This window comes from Hippocampus guttulatus, chromosome 8 (genome assembly GCF_054856545.1).
Source record: "Hippocampus guttulatus isolate MCC_2025c chromosome 8, RoL_Hgut_1.0, whole genome shotgun sequence".
NCBI lineage: Eukaryota > Metazoa > Chordata > Actinopteri > Syngnathiformes > Syngnathidae > Hippocampus > Hippocampus guttulatus.
In genome coordinates, this window is record NC_141268.1 from 4,005,612 (window position 1) to 4,027,991 (window position 22,380).

General features: G+C 40.7%; 1 protein-coding gene across 2 annotated transcripts in view; it reads right to left on the reverse strand.

The window, feature by feature from the left end:
• The window catches only part of LOC147200870 (receptor-type tyrosine-protein phosphatase gamma-like), a 365,530-nt gene that overhangs the window by 302,923 nt on the left and 40,227 nt on the right, over positions 1–22,380 (reverse strand). For both annotated transcript variants that reach the window (XM_086118198.1, XM_086118199.1), the window contains exon 2: positions 4,145–4,261. In XM_086118198.1, the coding sequence (XP_085974324.1) occupies positions 4,145–4,261 (117 nt within the window). The remainder of the gene's footprint in view (positions 1–4,144; positions 4,262–22,380) is intronic.

The window sequence follows — 22,380 nt, forward strand, 5'->3', positions numbered from 1 at the left end:
TTGCACAAGGAGCACGTTTGTCAACGACATCAACTGATGCAAAACTCAAAGCAGCTCAACTAGATAGGAGGAACAAAAATTGGTCTATGTGTGGCTGTGTCCCTGAGGGCGGTGACCACCTCCCTGAGTGAATTCAAATCACAGAGAATAGAAATATAGCAATAGAGAGTTGCTGGTTCCTCTCTTTGGAAGGACCTCCAGCAGAATGTTAAGCAATCCCACCTCTCCACTTTTAAAACTCATCCTAAAAGAAAATTGTCTTCCATGGCTTTTGACTCCTCCTGAGACTTGCATTGTTTGAGTGTTTTGATGTTATTTATTGATTGTTTTAACCATCTTTGTTTGCTTGTGTCTGATTGTACAGCGCTTTGTATGCAGCGATGCTTATATTTTAAGTGCTCAATAAAGAAAGTTGAGTTGAGAGCATTGACGTACAAGTGAGAAATGCACACTCTCTTTGTTGTAGATGAGTGATGGGTGAATTTGTATGTTCAGACTGTGATCGGGCTAAATACAAAAGCAAAATAAATGTTATGCACTAAAAGCTCTCGCTGACACTGTTATGATATATTTGCAAATCATGTTTAAATTACATAACTGAAAGATTTGCTTTTATGTCATATGACAAACATTCCTTGGCAAATGTTCAATTGTAGTTTATACAGCTCTTACTGTGTATTTAAGAGAAAGTGGTCTTTACAATTGATGTTAATCACTGAGATATGGGTCATTAGTAAAATAAACTATTTTAAACACAGTAAGAAAAAAATGGACAGAAAATAATGCATTGATGGATTTAAGATGCAATCGATTTACAGTGTATCCATCCATCCATTTTCCGAACCGCTTGATCCTCACTAGGGTCGCGGGGGGTGCTGGAGCCTATCCCAGCCGTCTTCGGGCAGTAGGCGGGGGACACCCTGAATCAGTTGCCAGCCAATCGCAGGATTTACAGTGTATGATGCATAAATAAACATTCCCTCCAAATCGTAATCAAATAGATCTTTGACTTAGTGAGAGATTGCAGGTCAAATAGAAGTTTTACTCGTGTGCCCTGACAGGAAACTGAAAACACACCAGTTTTTCAGGCAGCTGGTTTTCGATGATTGTCCCCTCTTGATTGGATCCTTCCCACAATGACTTCAGCATGTTATCTGAGAACCGGAATTAAATAGGTGCAGGATGGACAGAGAAACAACATACAACATGTAAAACTGTCACCTACTGTGGACAGTGTAACCCACATTTTTACAAACATGTGGAGCAACCAATTAAGGTTAGACAAGCAAAGCGGTAATATTGGAATAAATAAAACTCAGATATGATCAGGGACTCGCTTGACTCGCGTGGTGAGAGATCAAAGCTGTCTTTGAAAAAACGAGAGGCTTTAAAGCAAGGGGCATCCAACCAAGGTGCTTTGGGCCGTTGTCCTACGTCTTTCAAATGTCTCCCTTCACCAACACACCCGATTCAAATGATCAGGATCGTTATCAGGCTTCTTTGGCGCTTGCTGTTGAAGAAGGGACATCTGAGATGGCAGTTTTGGAGAAAATAAACAATGAAATAGGGAGCTCAGTAAACCCTCTCGGCTCAAGGATGCAGATAAAGAAATGATGAGAAGGGCAGGTGAGAGTGGCAGCATAAAAAAAATGCCAGAGGGGGTAAGAGCAAAGCAACTATATTGACTTGACAGTAGCAAATACATGTTTTTTCTTTATGCTAAGTGGAGCATGATTTTAATCCCTCCACCTTGTACTCTGTGAAATCTCTTATCTCAAAGTGTTTCTCAAAAGTTGTTCAACCCCCTTTTGCCAGAATGTTGATGGTGTATGCTGCCATGGCGGCGAGGAAACGAGGTCATTCATACTCAACAAGGACATCTGTATCTTGCACAAGGTTATACCTCAGTTGTGTTTGTCTATGGAGGAGCCAGTGGTTCAATAAGCAATCTTGTAATTTCGCAATCGCTACTGTACTACCCAGAGGTGCGAGACCTTTCTTGTGACAGACAAAATGGCTGGTAGGTTCTGGTGGCCAAACTTGTCACTACTGGCCATTCATCAAAAAACATATTTCTGTTATTACCCTGTATAATATTCCGGTAAAGCGTAAAACATATCTACCCTATAAGCATTGGAACAGTTTATTCAGTTTTGTTTTTGTTGTCGTTGTTGTGTTATTTGTATTTTTTTAATGGGAGTCTGAAAATATCTGGGCTTTATATCAGACGATGAATAAAAGACACATTTTGTATCCAGATATTTACCTTTTGATTGCAGTAACGTTTCAGAATTTGTGTTTGTATTTCCACTGTGGATGAAGCAAACACTCACACTCATTTGCACACACGTCCGCTGAAGTAGGGCTGAAACATAACAATTCAACATTGACAAAAAAAGCGAATAAAATAAATTATAAGGAAGACTCCACATCAGTTACCACTTCAATTATTGTATTTGACACTGGCACAAATTATTGGCATAATTAAACGAGAGGTAATTGATGCTATGGAAACAAAATGAGCAAGTTTGACACTGATGCATTCAACTATATTTGTTTTTGACTAAAATCTTTTCAATATTACATATATAATGTTTTCAATGTTTTCCGTATGTTAGAATCCATTTTTTGTCCACAATGTTGTTTTGTTGCCTTTTTCAGTGTGCTCTGGGCCTCTTTCATCAGTGCACCTGCCTCCCATACACACCTGCGAGTCTTCATCTCATCAGCCACTTGTAGCATAATAGCCAGCCTGAACAGCCACCCGTTTCAAGTTCGTCAGCGATACTGTTAAGCTTCGAGAAGGCATGGAGAAGGACAAGTGGGATTTTGTTGCTGCCTGTACCACTTGAGCCTGCAGCAAGGCGTCCCATCAGGCTCCAGCTGGATTACTCCACCCCTTGCCAATCCCCAACAGACCCTGGTCCCACATAGCACTAGACTTTGTCACTAGGTTGACACCAACCCAAGGCAAACCCACTATTATGACTGTTGTAGACCGTTTTTCCAAGGCAGCTCATATTGTTTCCCTCACTAAACTACGCTCGACTTTAGAAACAGCCAAACATTTAGTCGACCAGGTATTTCGGATGCATGGCCTCCCCCTCGACAAAGTCTCAGACCGAGGCCCCCAGTTCATATCACGGGTTTAGAGGGCCTTTCGCAAATCAATTGGATCGGGGACCAGTCTGTCTTCTAGGTACCACCCTCAGTCCAATGGTCAGATGGAAAGGGCTAACCAGGTGTTGGAGACTTCCTTCCACTGCATGGCTGAGAAGGACCCCTCTACATGGGCATCCCATTTGGCATGGTTAGAATATGCATACGACAGCGATCTTTCCTGCCGTATTCGCTTCTGCCAAGCCGTTACGCTCAGCATTCCTGTACCTCTCAACGTGGTCATTTTGACTACCTTTCAGTCCCTGCCACCTCGACCTGTCCTACTTCCTGGCAATAAAACCCTTCTGAGTTCATTTTGTCTGGGTGTGGGTCCTGTGCTTCTCTCTAGCGAAGCCTAACACAGTAGGCTTCTGTTGAAATTCAATTTTAAAATTCAAAAATGATAATAGAAATGTGACAATCTGGTTAATTTCGCTCCATTCGTAACATCAAAACATCGTATGTGCAGATCGCCGGAAACCAAGCTCCCTACGTAATGTGTATGGAGACCTTCTCAGTTGTAACAGCATTGTTCTGAGAAGACATTGGAGTGTGTTGGAAAATCATTGTCCATTTATCCAAAAGTGTATTTCTGAGATCACCAATGCAAGAAAAGAGTACCTTGCACGCAATCAGCCTCACATTTTTTGTGGATCATCCAAAATGTATTTTATGGGGCTGAGGGGCAGGGCTCTGTGTGGAATTATCCGGTTTATCCATAACTCCCTCTTCCCTCACAACTGGAAATGTTCACACTATTTGGGTACTCTAAATCATTGAGATGACGATTACGTTGTCCACCAATGTGTATGGAACAATAACCACCATGTCAGCGTGCTTGTTTTCCTCGAATTCAAAAAACAAACTAAAATGCAGCCATGGCCAGCCATTTTCCCAAACAACAGCAACTAGCCCGTGCCCGGAGGTGAGGCTTAAGGCAGTCTGCATCCATACCACTCACACACACACACACATAAACACATACCTGAGTAGGCCCAGTAGGTGTCTTCAGTGGTAGCTCTCCGCAGTCGTGTCTCGCCAGCCGTTGTTTGACGAAGGCCTTGGTCAGGGCTAAAGGACTCCGCTTGGTTGCCTGTCAACGCTGCAGGACAGCGGAACAACAGGGAAATGAAGGTTACCACAAAGAGGGGAAAGAGCATCAGCAGCACTCTGCGGTCCTGGCAGAGTACCCACGGGGCCAGATAATATCCAACTGTGTTCTTAGATGAATTATCAGTCAGAACTAAGCACATTCAGAGTAAGGGGAAAAAACGGTCGACAACAATGAAAAAAAATGCTGTTGAACTGAACTGAAGTAAGAAAACAAAGCGTTAAGCCCCATACAAGGAAGGATCATGAACCCTCAAGAAGGATACCACCACAAGTTTATACAATACAAGGCAAGACCAAGCAAGGAACAATGGGCAGGGAGAAAGGGCAAAGAAAATAAAACCATTGATTTTACTGGATTATCTTTACACCGCCCATTGGACCCGTTTTCTAGAATTTCATGATGTCAGAAGGCAAAAAAATAAAACGGCAACTTGTCCTCACAACAGAAATTATGTGAGGAAAGTCTACTGTGACAAATGGTAGAAATATAATAATGACCGAATAAGAATTCGAAAAATGAAGAAATTGAAAAATGAGACTTTATCTGATCTGATCATGATAATGTGAATCAATCAAAGGAGTTCTCCAGTGTCGATCTCGGAATGCTCCGATGTGATCTGTTCGGGAAAGGCGGGACATTCAGTCCAACGCGTCGAGGTGACTAGGTAATGTGCAAGTGCAGGCCTACCAAACTTTTGTGTTGGCCAATCATGGCAACAGCTGAAAATGTCATCACTGGCATGCTCCTTGTTTGACAAGTCCTGGTTCTCGATGATTGGCACAGGTGTAATTGTGGCGTTGAGTGATAGTTGTCATTTTTGCAGTATAAATATATGGATAAACAGAGTCTTAGTAATGTGACATTGATTTTTGAATCAAGCCCATCGCATGTTTCCTGAACCCCCGGCCTCGGCACTTCTTGTTTTCGTTATTCTGCCCCCAAACATACTGTTCCTTTGTGATTGGTACGCACGATCAGCGGTGCCACTCTGAGCAAATCAGCAGGCTAAGACAAGATGGATACTCTGGGTTTTGTGAACTCATTAATAGCGTGAGAATCCAGCTTGCAGGAAAGGTTACCACAAGCTTAGCACAGGTTTTGTCCATTCTTCTTTACAGCACCTCTCAAGCACCATCAGTTTAGATGGGAGCATTTGTGCACAGCCATTTTCAGGTCTCTCCAGAAATGGTTGATCAAATTCAAGTCTGGGCTCTGGCAGGACCACTCCAGGGCATTCATAGAGTTGTCCTGAAGGCACCAATTCAAAACCTTTGCCCCAGTCTGAGGACCTGAGGACTCTGGAGCAGGTTTTCATCCATGATGTCTCTGTGCATTACTCCATTCTTCTTTTGCCCAATCCCGATAGTCTCCCAGTTTCTACCGCTACAAAACATCCCCACTGCAGTATGCTACCACCACCATGCATGACTGTTGGGATGGGATTGGTCAGGTGATGAATGATGCCTGGTTTCCTCCAAACGTTTAGCATTTATGCCAAATACTTCAATTTTTGTCTCATCAGACCAGATACCTTTCCTTCTTACTGTCTGAGAGTGCTTCACGTGCCTTTTGACAGACTCCAGGGGGGCTGCCATGTGCTGTTTATGAAGGAGTGGCTTCTGTCTGGCCACTCTACCATCCAGGCTTGATTGGTGGAGTGCTACAGAGATGGTTTCTCCTTCTAGACTAGTGGTTCTTAACCTGGGTTCAATCGAACCCAAAGGGTTCGGTGAATCGTTCTCAGGGGTTCAAAGGAGCCTCTGCCTTGGAGGTTAAGACACACCCGACTCAACATGTCAATTAGTCGTGACACGACCGCTGCAGGTGATCACATTACATCACTTGTCCTTCTCCGCTGGTTGCTCAGTTTAGATAGATGGCAAACTCAAGGAAGTGTCATTCTTCCATTTACAGTTGATGGAGGCCAGACTGCTCGTTGGACCCTTCAAAGCAGGAGAAACGTTTCTGTCCCCTTCCTCATATTTTTGCTTCAGGACAATCCTGTCTTGTAGATCTTCAGACAATTCCCTTGATTTCATGAGTAGGACTTTATTATATAGAGACATGTGTAAATCATGTTAAATCAACTGAATTTACGACAGGTGGAGGCCTATTAAGCTTTAGGAACCTCTCAAAGATAATCAATGGACACATGATGCACCTGAACTCAATCTTGGCCTTCGTGGCAAAGGCTGTGTGTATTTATGTACATATGAGTTATTTTTGTAATTATTATTTATCATTTCATTTGCTACAAATATATCTTTATCTTTTTTTTTTCATGGAATCATTATTGGATGTCTGCGATTGGCTGGCAACCGATTCAGGGTGTCCCCCGCCTACTGCCCGAAGACAGCTGGGATAGGCTCCAGCACCCCCCGCGACCCTAGTGAGGATCAAGCGGTTCGGAAAATGGATGGATGGATGGATTATTGGATGTTGTGTGTAAGATTTTCAGGGGGAAAAAATTGTTTCTGTCATATTGGAATGAGACGTAGCCGTGAAGAAGATAAGCCACTTCATTACCCCAACATGGGATAATTCAATGCTAAGCTATTCAATGCTCACAGTTTCACAGACACATAAGACACTACAAATACTTTGCAAAGAAATCCACTGCCTACTCATAAGTACACCACAAATTCACCAAGTATGTAAAACACACTAGCGAGTTGTCTCCGGTTGTATGAGCTACACTTGTATTGCAGAAACAAGCAACTATGACAAGCAAAGATGTGACACATACAGTAAGTATGGATGGTCTTTACATACTGTACCTTTTATGCTGTAGTGCCAACCAATGAGAGCTGTGTAAACATGGAGAAGCATCAAGCAAAGCTGAACTAACCAGTAGTGCAGTAATTATAATAGCATGACCGATGTGCAGATGATGCAGATAATCATTGCACCATTTAAAGTGAATAGTAAATATCAGTTGTAAACTCTGGATATACAACAATGAAGAAAATTGTGAGTGTTTTAACGTGTCTTGTGCTGACGACTATTTGTCAGTGACAATTCTGCCAATATTTCGAGAGATGAACCTACAATGATCAGTAAAGTAGTACCTTCAGATAGGGTTGTGCAAAATTGGAAAACATTTGCCAAGTGCAACTGTGAAATTTGAGTCAACTGAGAATTGATGGCAAACGAGAAGACGCTATTTGAATGTCTGCTGGTTTTAGTGTGCATGGCTTGATTGTCTTGAAAAGATGTGTTTCAGACAGATGATTGCCTTCAACCAGTTGTGGGAAGGAGAAGTTGCAACCATGCCCATTTCTGAATCTTTGGCCTGCGGCAGCTGATCCCCGCCACAGAGCAGAAGTGGAGAAAATTCTCAAGAATAATCACCCAGGGATGCACGGCCCTCCTGTACCAATGTCCCTTGCACCTAGAACATAGGTGTCAAACTCAGGTCCTGGAGGGCCGCTGCCCTGCATGTTTTCCAAGTCTCCCTGTTGCAACACACCTGATTCAAATGAACAGGTTCAATGTCAGCTTGCGCAGAGCTTGCTGATGATCTGATCATTTGAATCAGGTGTGTCGCAACAGGGAGACTTGGAAAACATGCAGGACAGCGGCCCTCCAGGACCTGAGTTTGACACCTATAACCTAGAATGATGTGTGCATTACAGTTCCTTACTAAGAAATAGTCATGTGCTATACTTGAATACAACCACTTCCTCTTTGCAAGACGAGGAGCAGTGACACATATCTGGGGTTCAGTTTCCCGGCGCCACTCAGGCATTTTTTTTTTTTAATGGTACGTAGTCCCTCATGGTACCCACATCCAACAAGCTGTATAAACATATGGCTACTTGGCAACTGTGTTAAAATGATGGACACTGAGATTGACCAAAACTAAATTAATTCAGTTTTGTTTTTTCGCTATCATGAATTGTATCTGTTCCCTGCGAGGCCCATACAGCTAGCCAAAATCTGTAAAGTTTTGACGGCACTCAAGCTAGGACAGTTATTTGAATTTTAAGGACAACTTGGATCAAATTGAAATACATCCTGATAATGGCTCATTTTATTTCATCTTACAATACAGAAAAAGACAAAGAAAATGTTACTGACAGTGATGAAGACTATGGAAAGTCCAACGTACAAATCCCCACTGTCGGGGTGACATTTGTTGTTGGAGTAAATCCAGCTGGATGTATTGCTGCCGGTGCATTATTTAGTGCTAAGTCCGAGGTGAGAACCGCGACTGTCGGCATGACATTAGTTGATTGAGTCAGTCCACCTAGGGAAAACCCGAGAAGACAACAAGAATCACAGGCAGTGAAAAAGCAGTAAAATTGGCTCTTTGTGAGCTACATTTTGGATAATGGGGAAAGTTGAGGGAGGAAAGTGCTTCAAATCGAAAATAATTAGACACCCATGATCAAAATGTATGACAGCCTTATGGTTGTTGATGGACAGTATCCTGCATAGCATTAATGAACTGAACTGTGTTGAGATAGGAAGAAAGAAAGCATATCAAGGAAGGCGACCAGACTGACAATCATTTGCACTCACAATCACAGCTATGGGTGATTTAGAGTGCTCCATTAGCCTATCACATGCATATTTTGGAATGTAGGAGGAAACCGGAGTATTTGGAGAAAACCGATGCAGGCACGGGAAGAACATGCAAAATCCACACAGGAAAGCCGGAGCTGGAATCGAAGCCTGCACCTTTGCACTGTGACGCCGACGTGCTAACCAGGCGACCACCGAGCCGCCGCAATCATTTTAACGATCTTAAAAAAAAATCTTGTGACAATAATGGGATCAACCATATTGAAAGATGAAAATAGCATTCTGCTGGAGCATATTTTTTGTCTAATTTCAATAAGTCCAATGTGCTGCTTTGAATGTGTGCCGAAATAGCTACTCCCCCCACCTCCCTCTTGATGCTGATGTCAGGAGTCAATGAAGTTTAAAGAGCGAGTGATCCATGGCTGGACGCTCATGTATAAAAAATACATAAATAAAATAAGAACAGCAGTGTGCAAAACTTCCTTTGGGGAAAAAAAATAGGCACAACAGAAACTGGTCTCTAATCACGAGTGGACACATTGAGGAACTTAGAGTTCATGTATGCCTTAATTAAATTGCACAGCATATACTTGAGATCATGTACTTAACCTTAGATTGCCTCCTTCTCACTTGATCTTTATTAAACTGACTTCAGAGAGAGAGAGAGAGAGAGAGAGAGAGAGAGAGAAAGAAAACATACTCAAGGACAGTAAAGCTTGGGCAATTTTGAGGATTTTTTTTCATGAAAAAATCTTCACATCTGCCAGCATTTTTCATGGTACTCAATGGACATTTATAAAAATCTCGGTTCCATGTTCACTCATACAAATCCGGCCAATATCTACTTTGCCACAATATCTACTTTGTGTTATCGCAAGATCTTACCACAATACTGCAGCCGCTTTTTCGAAAGGTTGTTCGAGCAAGGCTATTAGAGTAGAGACTGGAACCAAAAACAGTGTTTGACTCAGTTCTTCCTTCTGTCAAGATGACAAAATGAGAACAAAAAATCCTATAAGGCTGTTAAACAATCAAATGTTTCCTTTCTAGTAATCTGTATAAAATTACTAGACGGTTTCCTCACAACTTCATGCAATGTGGTAAAATGACCTTTCCACGAAGTTCATGATGTCATCAAATCATTGCAAAAGTATATCATTATTTTATACTTAGAAATCAGCATATTTTGTAGTTTAACAGCAAATTCAGCCATTTGTTTTTGATTTGCATGTGTCAATCAACCTTGCTTACTGTCAGTCATCGGCGCCAAAATATTATGTTCACAATCTTGGTTTTTGATTGGCTGAATTAAAAGGATATATATATATATAATATGTTGCTGGATTAGTTATTTTGTTTTATTTGAGTGTTTTTAATTTACCGGTACTTTTCATTAATTAGGTTTTGTTCAAAGCAGTTAAATGCAAACTTTATGCAACAAAAATATACAAAATGTTTTATCAGTAATTTCAATTCAGCATGACAATGAAGAATCCATATCAATAGAATATTCGGGCAGTAGGTGGACTATACCCTGAACTGGTTGCCAGCCAATCGCAGGGCTCACAGAGACGAACAACCATCCACACTTACACTCACACCTCGAGACAATTTAAAATGTTCCATTAACCTGCCATGCATGTTTTTTGAATGTGAGAGGAAACCCAAGTACCCGGAGAAAACTCACGCAGGCATGGAGATAACATGCAAACTCTACACCGGAAGACCAGAGCCATAATCGAACCTTGCACTGTGAGGCAGATGTGTGCCATGCCGCCCACATAATGCATTGTTTTCACAATTCAAAAGAGTTCCCAGGTGTCTATAAATAACATGAAATACATCATATTTTTTTTGGCAAGGTGAAATAAATTTGTATCCAGGTGTGTATATTTCTCATGCAGTGAGCCTTTAGCCAAACGACCAAACATACTGCAAGGCCAATGGTAAGCCCGGCATTTATTGAATAGAAACTGATGTGCTAGATCTTGCTGGGCAAGTGCGCACACATTCCTGCTGTTTAGCTCTCTCCTCTGCATCGCTTGGCGGAACAAGTGTGCACTGCTTGCTCGCTGCTTGCTTATACTATATTTGTGCAAAGAGTACAGGGTGTGGAATAAAAGCAGTCTTAATCATGGAGGCTGTAATTCATGTGTGTGTGTGTGTGTGTGTGTGTGTGTGTCACACAGACACATTTACAAACACAAACACATGCAGGGCCACTGCAACCACATTACTGTACTGAAAATGCTTAATGCAGCTAACGCTGTAGGCAACACTGTTAGCTAATGCTGTTGGTTAAATGGCCAATCACCGCGCCCGAGGAAGAGCAATCTATCACAGCGTCCGCAACATTTTTTTGCCCCATGGACCGGTTTAATGTCAGACGATATTTTCAGGGACCAGCCTTTAAAGCCGGATAAATACAACAAAATAATATGATATGACCTGTATGAAAACTGTGGCATTTTCGTAACATAATAATAAACATGAATCATGACACAAGGAACGTCCGATCTGGCCGCAACACTTTCTGGACATATAAGATACACTGCAAATAAAAAGTGCATAAAAATACGACTCACTGTCGCCGCATATCATGCAGAGTGAGCTTGGTGTGTGGGAATTTCCCATTGAGATAAATGTGTATCTTCAGTAGGACTCCTGATACTGTCTTATTAAATGTAGCCTTCTTTTTTTTGGAAGTCGTAGGCTCCTCTTCTGTCTCCTGGGTGGGCCTTTTCCCCTTCCCAAAGGAAGTTTCCAAAGACGTATGTTTTTTTTACTCATTTTGCTAGCTCTTGGGTTTCATTTCAGCGGTAACCTATCACGTGACTGAGAAGCGCCACCTTCGGTCTGCGGCTGGATGGATGTAAGTCTTGAGGAGCCGACGATGAGAAGAAAGGAGCGTTAGCGCGGAGCTAACAGACTTGGAACTGGGAGTCGCTGCTTGGAGTTTGAAGCGGATTACGTGGGACAGGAGAAGTGAACTAATCTCTTTTCGTCAATGGACGCTACAGCTTCGTGTTTGCTTTCAAAACATAGCTTGTAGCAGACGTGTGCACATTTTCAGCACGACGTCTCTGATCCACTGGTGAAAGGACACTTTGATCCTCTCCTCTTTCATCTATAACTGCTTCAGACAACAAAGTGTATGCAGAAAAGTGGTGAAGATTGCACGACTGTCTGTGTCCTATGTGTTGTGTTGTGTTATTTTTGTTATTTTGACTTCAAGATGGCGCTGCGAGAGTGGCTGCCTTTCCAGCATCTCCTATATTTTGTTGTTGTTCTACTTCTTCCTTTCATAACTTCGCTGCTGTGAATTGGGAATTTCTCCATTGCGAGACTAATAAAGGTTTTCTTATCTTATCTTAAGAGTGACATACTTTAGACGAATATAACAGATAATCTGGTAATTTTTCAAAATAAAACATCTGTCTGATTGCGAAATGAATAAAACGGAAGTAAAGTAAGTTATTTAGTCTTCGTATGCGGCCCAGCACAGAAATGACCCGCGGCCCGGGGGTTGGGGACCGCTGATCTATCAGACACACAGAAGGCATAACCGACAAGATATTGTCATCATTATTATTTGCCTTGCTTAAGTGTGCATGCTCCCGCAGTTTCACGGGCACACCCCATTAACATCGAAATGAGTTGTTTCTTTGGGCAAATAATTCATCTCCAGTGAACCACAAAAGTTAAAGAGAAAGACTTGAATCCCAAGACAAAACAATGGCAAGCATATGTAATGGTGGTGGACAACACAATCCAGCCATCACTGTTAGGTTAATTACCACCATTGTTCTGTTTCAGTATAAAGGTTAAATAAAGTTTTGTTGTTGTTTTTTTTAAAGTGTTGGGTGGGTGGTGAAGAATTTTGTGTGTGAACAATGGCCCTATGGCTGTTGATCACAGCAATGCAGAGAGATCATTACACCCAGCATGACTTCATGTTTTCTGGAGCATCAGCCAAGGGTAGGGAAAGACACACACCACACACGCACACACATTCACACACATACACACACATCCTATGAAGCGAACAGCGAAGGTCATCATCTATGAAGCAGAAACTCTGGGAGGCAAAAGCATGCAGGGAAGACTGAGAGGCACAGACTAGCAAAAAAAATGCCCGCAAATACTGTACTTAGAAGTTTAAAGAGCTATTTAACGTTAAAAAAAAGGCCTCAAAGATATATTTTGCTATCATAATACCTTCTGCGTTATTCGCCCTTCATCCTCACCTTCCTCCACCACATTGATTGCATATAGACAGTCAGGCGGGAAGGCCGGCTGCAAAAGGATGCCACTCTCAAACCTCCACGGCATCCAACCCTCTTCCCCAATAGACTGCCACCCTCCCATGAAAACACACATGCTTGGTTAATTAATAGCTTGTGCTCAGCGAGACAAGGTCATGCTGCCAAGGGACTACAAACAATACCATGAAACTGACACCTCCTGTAGGACACAAGACAGGCACAGTTGATACACACCTCTGTTTTCCCATCACAGTGAAAGCTGTGACAAGTCCCCACCTTCATCTAGTCTCATCGCACATTTTTGGTTTTTTTGGCACCTGCCAGTTTGTAGCTTTCCACTGATTCTATTACAGCCACGTTCATGACATTCAAGGTGGTTCTCGTGCCATCTGTTTTGCATGGTCAGTTAGTTTAAATAATCCTAATAAATAAATAAATAATAAAAAGTGTCCCCCCCGCCTACTGTCCGAAGACAGCTGGGATAGGCTCCAGCACTCCCCACGGACCCTGTGAGGATAAAGCGGATCGGAAAATGGATGGATGGAAAATAATTAGACATTGTATTCATTTTTCTCACATCAACAATATTTACAATAACAAGTACAGTCTACAGCAAATTGGGAAGTATTTGTACTTTTTAGTTGGCAAGAGTTGATTTGTTCCCATTACCTGAAAGGAATGAAAGGAACACCAATTCCAAGACTGTCTTGTAAATTTTCTAAGATAGAGAGGAAAGAAAAGAGGAATGAGACCTACTCTTAATCTCTTCCTCTCCTCTAAGTAGCCTTGAAGGTCAGTGAATGTGAAACAACCCGTAACAGACGTCGGTCTGCAGAATTGGTCGACACAAAGCATCTGCTGTTCTGTCATGCACTTTATGAAATGGTCTAGTTCTCGTCATCATTCACCGTCTTCACATGTGACATTTCACTTCACTATTCACATATGCATGATTGTCTTGCAGGTTTTTCACTGTATTGCATCAAGTCTTGGAAAATGTCAGCTCATTTGGATACTGGCATGCTACTACACCAGTCACCGTGATGTATATATATATATATATATATATATATATATAAAATAAAAAATTCCTCGTCTCACCCCCCCTCGGGTGGTGTCCGTCCCTCATTCAGCTCGGGTCCTCTACCAGAGGCCAGGAAGGCCAGAGGCCTTTTTCATATATATATATATATATATATATATATATATATATATACAGTATATATATATTTTTTTCCCATTTTTTTGGGTGGAAACTTTGATCAAGGTGCCAAGGCGGTTAGCAGGCACATGCACACATATAATTCTGAGTGGTTCTGGAGCTCCAACCCTTTTACCCTGCTCAAAGTGTTTTATATTTGACCGACATGTAGTTGAGTCCTTGAAAAAAAAAGTGCCCCTCGCTAATCTGCGGTCACATGCGCCCGCATATTTTTTTTTCCCTGGAACTTTTTTTATCGGAAATGATATGAATAATTTGGGTGATTGGTGCCCCTTTTTTTTTCAGCTTGAGCACATGCGGCCAAAAATGCATGCGCCTGATGCTTAGCGCTGGTGATTCAGTTTCATTCTGCTCTTAACCTGACCTCTTTCTGTGTGGAGTTTCCATTTCCTATTCACACCTGCGAGGGTTAACTTTTAACATTTAGAAATGTGAATGTATGAAAAAAAAACGGCATCATCCTGAAAACCTTTTCCGTTCACAATTACAAAATGAAAGGAAGGAGTAAATATTAAACTATTGGCATACATTCTCAACAGTGGAACAAAGAGAATTAATAGCACAGGAAAAGAAACACAAAGGTCTTTATGTGGCAGTATAAAAAAATAATTTAAAAAATGGCCTATAAAATGGACCAAAGGAGGTCATGATGCCTAAAAATATGCATGGGTGAAAGATGAGATAAGAAATGCAAAAACGAATAGAAAATCAAATTTAGCTGGTGTCAGGGTTGGAGGACGGACGAGTAGTGAGTGTGAATCAATAGCCTTTTGTTATGCTGAGTTTCCTCTCCTTCGCCAGGAATTCACCTTGTCGGTCAGAACTTATTCAATGCGCATCAGCTACCAATGTGCTTTTTGAGCCCAGAGGCACCCGCATGCCTTCATCAACAACACAACATCTTGTTCATCATTGCGACTGGCTGAGACATTCTTTTGACCCCGCCAAGACATACCTCCCTTTGTTTTGAAGATACAGCCAGAATATTAGTTTTGTTGTAAAGCATACAAAACCGTCTGGCACTGTTTAACTGGCTGATATTATTGCCACAAAACAATGTAATTTTGCTATCTGCAACAAAAAACAAAATATTTGCTCAGAATGAATCCGATGTTGTCACCCAACACAACCTAGCCACCCATGAGTCCAATGTAACATGACTAAACAGTGGCAAACCGGAGGTTCTTGCGACAATGTATTCGTTTATAAGATTGAAGAAGGAATTTTATGTCTTGCCTTGCTCCAACTTCATCTTTTGACATCATTGTCTATGATTCCAGGTTTTCAAATGATGCTTTTCTTTTTCATTGAATAATTTCGTCAGCCCATCTTTTCAGCTGCAGCGCATTTGTAGATGCGTGCATGCAATCCCATCCAAGCAAGTAAATTGGCTTAAATCTCACATGCCATAGTAGAGCAGAGATCGATCAAGACACATGGATTACATACGTTTGTAAAGGCTTCATTTCAGATGAAACATTTGCGGTTCCACAACAAAGGTCAAAGATCTTTTCAAGGAAGCGGAAAAATAATAAAAGTGCAGCATCACCAAGTCTTTCAGCCCAAAAAGGTCTTTGAAATTTCACTTCATGATGTTTGCAAAAGTAGGAAAAGGTGACAATTTACAAGTAGTTCAGATCAACACAATTCTCCTTCATATGATCGACAGGGACTCCACAAATACAACTCATGCAATAAAATCTTAATGTAATGGGAAGGAGGGGAAGGAGGGGCATATCGAATGACTCTGGCTGGTTCAGTTGAGACAGTGAGTCGATTCTGGCGTCTTCCTCAGTTATCTTTATTACTCAGTATTGATTACGAAGAGTGCAACTGTCTACTTGCTGAGTCTCATCGCCTCATAATGCACAGACGATATCGGGTCATAACAAGAAGCTGCTTCAGATGCTCTTAAAAATGTTCATTTGCAGGTTATATGGTGATGTGATGTCACAAGTCTGCGGTTTGCCTTCAGTAAATGTCTTCAGGTTGTGTATTTTAGGGAGGGTTCGTTTTTTTTAACATTCATTGACAAATAAAGGAAGAGACATCCGACACTGCATGCTTTGGGATGGCATTTTCACAAAATAAGTTGAGTTGCACACAGCCATTGGAATACAGCATATAGAAATTATTCTTTTTCACGGAGATAATCATGTCTTACGTGCATACCAACGTGTTCATCCTTCATGAAATTACACACTGTTTAAAATCGAATGACATTCTTGAATGGGTGGAGGGATCCCTCACAAAGAAAGCCCCCAGTGGAGGTAAACTACCTTTTTGGAAACAAAGCAAAAATGGATAACACACGAGAAGAAAGTTAATTGCAGAGTCTTCAACCATTTTGCTTTTGAAAATGTTTCAGTGTCAGATGGTTTTGAATCCAAATTGGAACAGAGCTACAAAGTCATTGAAAAAAACAAAGTTACTTTGGAATAGACTACATCCAGCCCCCCTGCCTCCCATTTGCGACCCTCAAACTGTGACAGCCCATTCTCAGTTGTGATTGGGCGTTCTGATTGCAGCATGGCTCAGGGCCACATTTCCTTTGGCACTGATCCGTGTGAAGTTTTCCAGCGCGTGCTTTGTGCATGTGAGGCTTGCATCCAGCCATGATAAATTGACCTTTGGCTGATTGAAAATGTATTCACGGCCCTTTTATAATTTGCATTTGGATACTCTTGCTTTCGAAGATTATTTACATGAAGAAAAAAGTCAGTGACATGGGGAGGGTTTGTTTTTCCAACACTTCCTTTCACTAAACTGAATGCATACACAAATCAGCTGTAGCAGATTCTGCCGCACTGTTGACAACATTTAAATTCAAGCACAGAGGTGTAATGTGCTTTTATTACATCACTAGCTACAGATTTACAGACAGTAACGTTGATTGTTCCAACTTGATTGTATTGTGTCTAGAATAAAGCAATGTTGGTGGTGACATTGAATAGCTAAACTGATGCCATTCCTAGTCCCAGATATTAAACCACTGGGTCAACTGCAATACATAAATTGTGTTAATCGTAATGTGTTAGACGTGATGTTGGCATGTCGGTGTTGACTTGGAGAATACTCTTAAATGTAGAAGACATGTCCTTGCCGATTTTAAAGGATATTTAGCCAATTGCTATTAAGATCAAAAGACCACATCCTATATTAAGTCCCGCCAAAATACATACAGAAGCGCACTCGACTGACCAGCCAACGTCCATTGCGATATCAGGTTCAGTATTTTCGATTATTTCTTTCCAAAGAAACCAACTAGGAAGGTTGACCTTTTCAAAACCACAATGGGCCCCAAATACTTCACCTTATTGTACAAACGTAAATGATTCATGAGTTGACCACCTGTGCAAAGCACAAATATGCGCATGTGGTCAATTTTCCCAAACATGGCTATGTTTCACTTCATGTTCAACATCCAATTTGTGTCAGTAACAAAACAGCCAGCTAATTTCATCTTGATTTCTTTTGGATTTTTTCAAATCCAGATTTATTTCGCTTTATTACATACGATGATTCAGGAACATATATTCAACCAATTCCACCCGATTCTCAGCTGTCAAAGGGCAAATGAGAATGACTGATCTATCCTCCCTCTCTTTTTCTTTTGCTCACGCTCTGTCTCTTTCCCAACCACCTCCTTCGGTCGAACTGGATGAGGAAAAAAAAGGGAGATAATGATTTTACGAGTTGATTGCCCTTGTGCCTATTCTGCTTCCATCACTGCTGACTGAACACATGACAGAAGTGATATATGTCCAACCGCACCTCAATATCAGCTCTCATCATGCCACCAGCTCTTGATAGTACATTCCATACATTATTCCATACAGTGTACATTAGTAGTGCAACTCAGTTATTGACCCGGCCAATTATTTTCTAATGGAGTCAATTCTTATCCGGAAGTTCAATTTGAGACGGAATCAATAAGCACAGAGTGGCCTCCAACACAACAAACTCAGCTCATATCTACAATCTAAATTGTAAGTAAACTATTTCCCATGAGGCCCTTTTGGGAAGAAGATGGAGATGCGAACGGCAGACAGGGTTTCAGCACTTTTGACTGGTTGAGGTGATGGACTGAAATTGCAAGCTCATGGCAGACTTAATGCGGAAAGGTTGAATTGGCATGAATTATTGCAATAACGATATTGGGAATTCCTGTACGGACTCATTCTATTTTGTGGTTTTTAACAACGTTTTCTTTTTTCTCTCTGCCTTCTCTCATGCCATTGTTAGATGCAATTCCAAAATAAATATCCATACAAATAGCGAGCACACCCTATATCAAAGTCTGCGGCTGCACAGCAAAACGTTTTTGCCATTAAAAAAAAACAAACAAAAAAACCTTGAAAAACATACAAGTCCAGCACACAGGAGGAAAGATGCGGGTGTACCCACATCCACTCACCCCTTTGCATCAGAAAGAAAACACACTGTATTTACAATGTACTGCAAACCTAACAAGATGAGTGGAATTAGCAACAACATGGCGAAGGTCCCCTTTGGATGCTAAAAGATAATTGGTGCTCATCTATGCATTACGACCGCAGGAGCGGAGTGGAATTCTTCCTCTGTCCAAATATGTAATCAAACTCTCTTGTGTCTGAGGGCCACAGAAGCAAATGCAAATAGTCGTGATTCACCAATACACTGAAAAACAAACAAACAAACAAACAAAAAAAAACATTTTATTTAGAAAACATTTTTTACGTTCTTTGAGTTCAGTCATTATGATGCTGAAGATACAAAAGTGGGGTCATTTCAAAAGAGAATACTGTATGTTGTATCAGTCATATGGCAAAAAAATTGTCATTTGTATCATTTTTGATAATTATAGCAAGGCAATGTCATTTAGAAGATCTGAATTAGTTTGTGTCTGTTTGTTTTTGTTTTTTTTTTAAATGTAGCCATGAGGCCGCAGTGAGAACAGTGAGGAAACGCTACCTGCCGTCTGAAGTGGCTGCAAAATTTATCACGATTTCACAAAACAACCCTCCCCATATTCAACCTCCATCCTGAGATTTTATTGTTGATCATTTTAACTCTGCGGCACGACTTCTAATTAAAGTAAAAAATAAAACCCATACCGCGGTGGAGAAAAGATGAAATCCAAAAAAGAATACAAAATTGCATGACAGCAGAAAGGAGGTGAAGAAAATACAGTGACAGTTCACTATGAGATATTTCATAAAAACTCAAAATCTACAATAACGGAGTCAAAGAGACATTAATTACTATAAAACTATATATTTTTTTATTTATTTTTAAAATGTGCACATGTACCGGTACCTGAAAAAAGGTCATCAAATTAATTAAAGATAAAATATTAACTTTTTACTGGTGCAGTATGTGGTGTACATACTGTATGTGAAGTATTTCTTTAAAATAAAACATACTCTGGGGACATTTGTTGTGTTTTGTTATGTGTGATATATAGTCAAATTAATGCAATCAAATGAGCCTGACAAAAAAAAACAACGCAAAGATGTTTGTTTTTTTGTTAGTTTTTTTTAATGATTAAAATTTCTCGGCATCGTTTTGCAACATAGCCGATCTCATTTATGAACCGAAATAGGATGAGCAGTAGAAAGTGAATGGCTGAATGAATAGAATCCCATACAGCACAGATACCCATTTCTACCCTTTCTTCTACACACAACTGAGCATGGGCACACATGAAGCCTGTATCCTAACGCTTGCTCTTTCCCAGCAGTCTGTGATGCCAGACATTCTCTGTGGTGGTGGTGGTCTCCACAGACTAATTACTGCTTTTAATATTTTGGTGAGATTCAGTTTAGGTAGTGTCTAGCGGGACTAATTATGACGAATACAAAAACAAGAGTGCTCTCAGGTGCAGTTTGTATTTTTTTTCTTTTTTAATGGTGTTTTATTTTTTTTTTTGGTTTCCTTCTTCATTTCTTTGTCTTCAGACAAAGTGCCAGCCCACCGAGCCCCATTATAAACATGATAATGCCATGAATTACTGGAGAAATGCGAAGTATGGGTCCCAAGCATACATTTGGAAATGGCTGGATAGTGCTAATCTGTTGAACAGTTTGCATGCCCAGGAAAATTACTGTCATTAGGAGAATCATCCAGATTGATCATAGATTTTGACATTGTCACGTCAAGTGAACATCATGCTTTTCATTCGTTGAAATATCTATTTTAATCTCACCATGTTGAAATGTATTCTGACATGGTGAAATATTAATCGAAACAATATTTCAACTCTTTACAATCCGAGTGTCAAAGTTTTTCAGTTACAATGACTAGAACACTAGGTCGACTGTTCCAAAAATTGTCACTGTTGTTTTAAAATGTCAGATTCATTTTAGATAATTTAGACTTAATTTAGATTAGAATTAAATTCAAACAGTCACGTTTCAGGACCCTATTTTTGTGCTATGATTAATTGTGCGCATGGATGAAGTTTTCTTTCTTTCGGGGTTTTCGTAGATAGGCGCAGTTCGAAAGAGATGTTTGCACCATTGCGGGACTGAACAAAGTTATTCCTAGGCAGCAAAGGTGTACGGTATGCATTGCTGAAACATTACAGAACCGCGGAAGTCCGTGCAGGAGATCAACTTGCGTAAAGGACATTTATAAGGAACTGCAAGATCTCCACTTGTGGATGATATAATGTTGGTCGCCGCAAAGTGGGCACTTGGACTTCGCCTTCAACCCCCGATCATGCATCTGTGTGTGAAATCCCCCCCCCCCCACGCAACACACACACACACACACTAGTTACAGTAAAGATGATAATAATCACAATAATAATACTAATGAATGTCATAGATTTCCATGTGGCTGATGTCATATTTCTGAATGAAATACAATGACATTCTACACACATATCATTGGAGCACAGAATCTGTCTGCCTGCACCTGTCTGAAATTCACCAAAATCATGTTACACCATGTGTACCCCAACTTAGACCTTTCACCTGGTGTATAACTGTGCAAATAAATAAGTTTCTGTCCCTCAATGAAAATGGCAAGTCCCCAATATGACTTATTGAGAGCCATTTTAAGGATGTGATGAGGGTATACATAATTTCATTTAAATTATTTAAGAAACTTCATGTCTGACTCAAGAGCTAATGAGAAAAAACAATACTAAATGAAGAAACGTATCGATCTTACATGATGACAAGACCTGAAAGCTAAAATTTGAATGTGATACTGTCATTGATAAATGTATTTGTAAAATACTTGCTTAAACACTCGGCGATAAATTTTAAAAATTACGAGCAATCAAACTTAAAGGTGAGATATCAAAATGACGAGACAAGGAGACGAAGGCAAGTCATGTCTCTTTTACTCTCCACACAAACATTGAATTCTTCACACTGCAAGTAACAAGATGCTGCCCTTCAATGCTTTGATCCAAGAATTCAGCACTCCCTTAAAGATACAGCTCCTTAGTGCATGTCTATCACTTGTAGGTCACCATGCAGCACCCCCCCCCCCCACGTCCTCCCCCAGAATTTGCCACAACAAAAGCGCTGAATCCCAGGCCTCAAAGTCAAGGCCTGGGGGCCAAATCTGGCCCACCACATCATTTTATGTGGCCCGCGAAGGCAAATTTAGCATGTCAAGTTCCATGGTGCTTGTGAAAGTCTGAACCAAAATTTCAAATTGTCACATGCAATTCACAATAACAGTCATTATTCTTGACTTACGATTTTAAAAATTAGTTATTTGTCAATTTGTTGTGCATTGTGTATGTAATAGGTGGAGGGGATTAAATATTTATATGGTTTCCCCAAATTCATAATGGCCCTCCAAGGGAAACTGTAACTCCAATTTGGCCCGCGACGAAAATTAGTTTGACACTCCTGCTCTCAATTGAACAGGTAATAAGGTGAGCCGGGATTGGTTGCTACCTGAGCCCAGAGCAACCGTGATGTCATTTTCACTTGACAGAAAATGCCTAAATTTTGGTTGTTCCTTGATGTATCAGTTGCTATCGCAGTTGCTGCTGTACTTTTATGCTTTAGCCTTTTATTAAGTCACGTATATTTTGTCCTGTAGGATCAGAATATAAGATAGAGTTACTCAGTGACACGTTGCTAAAG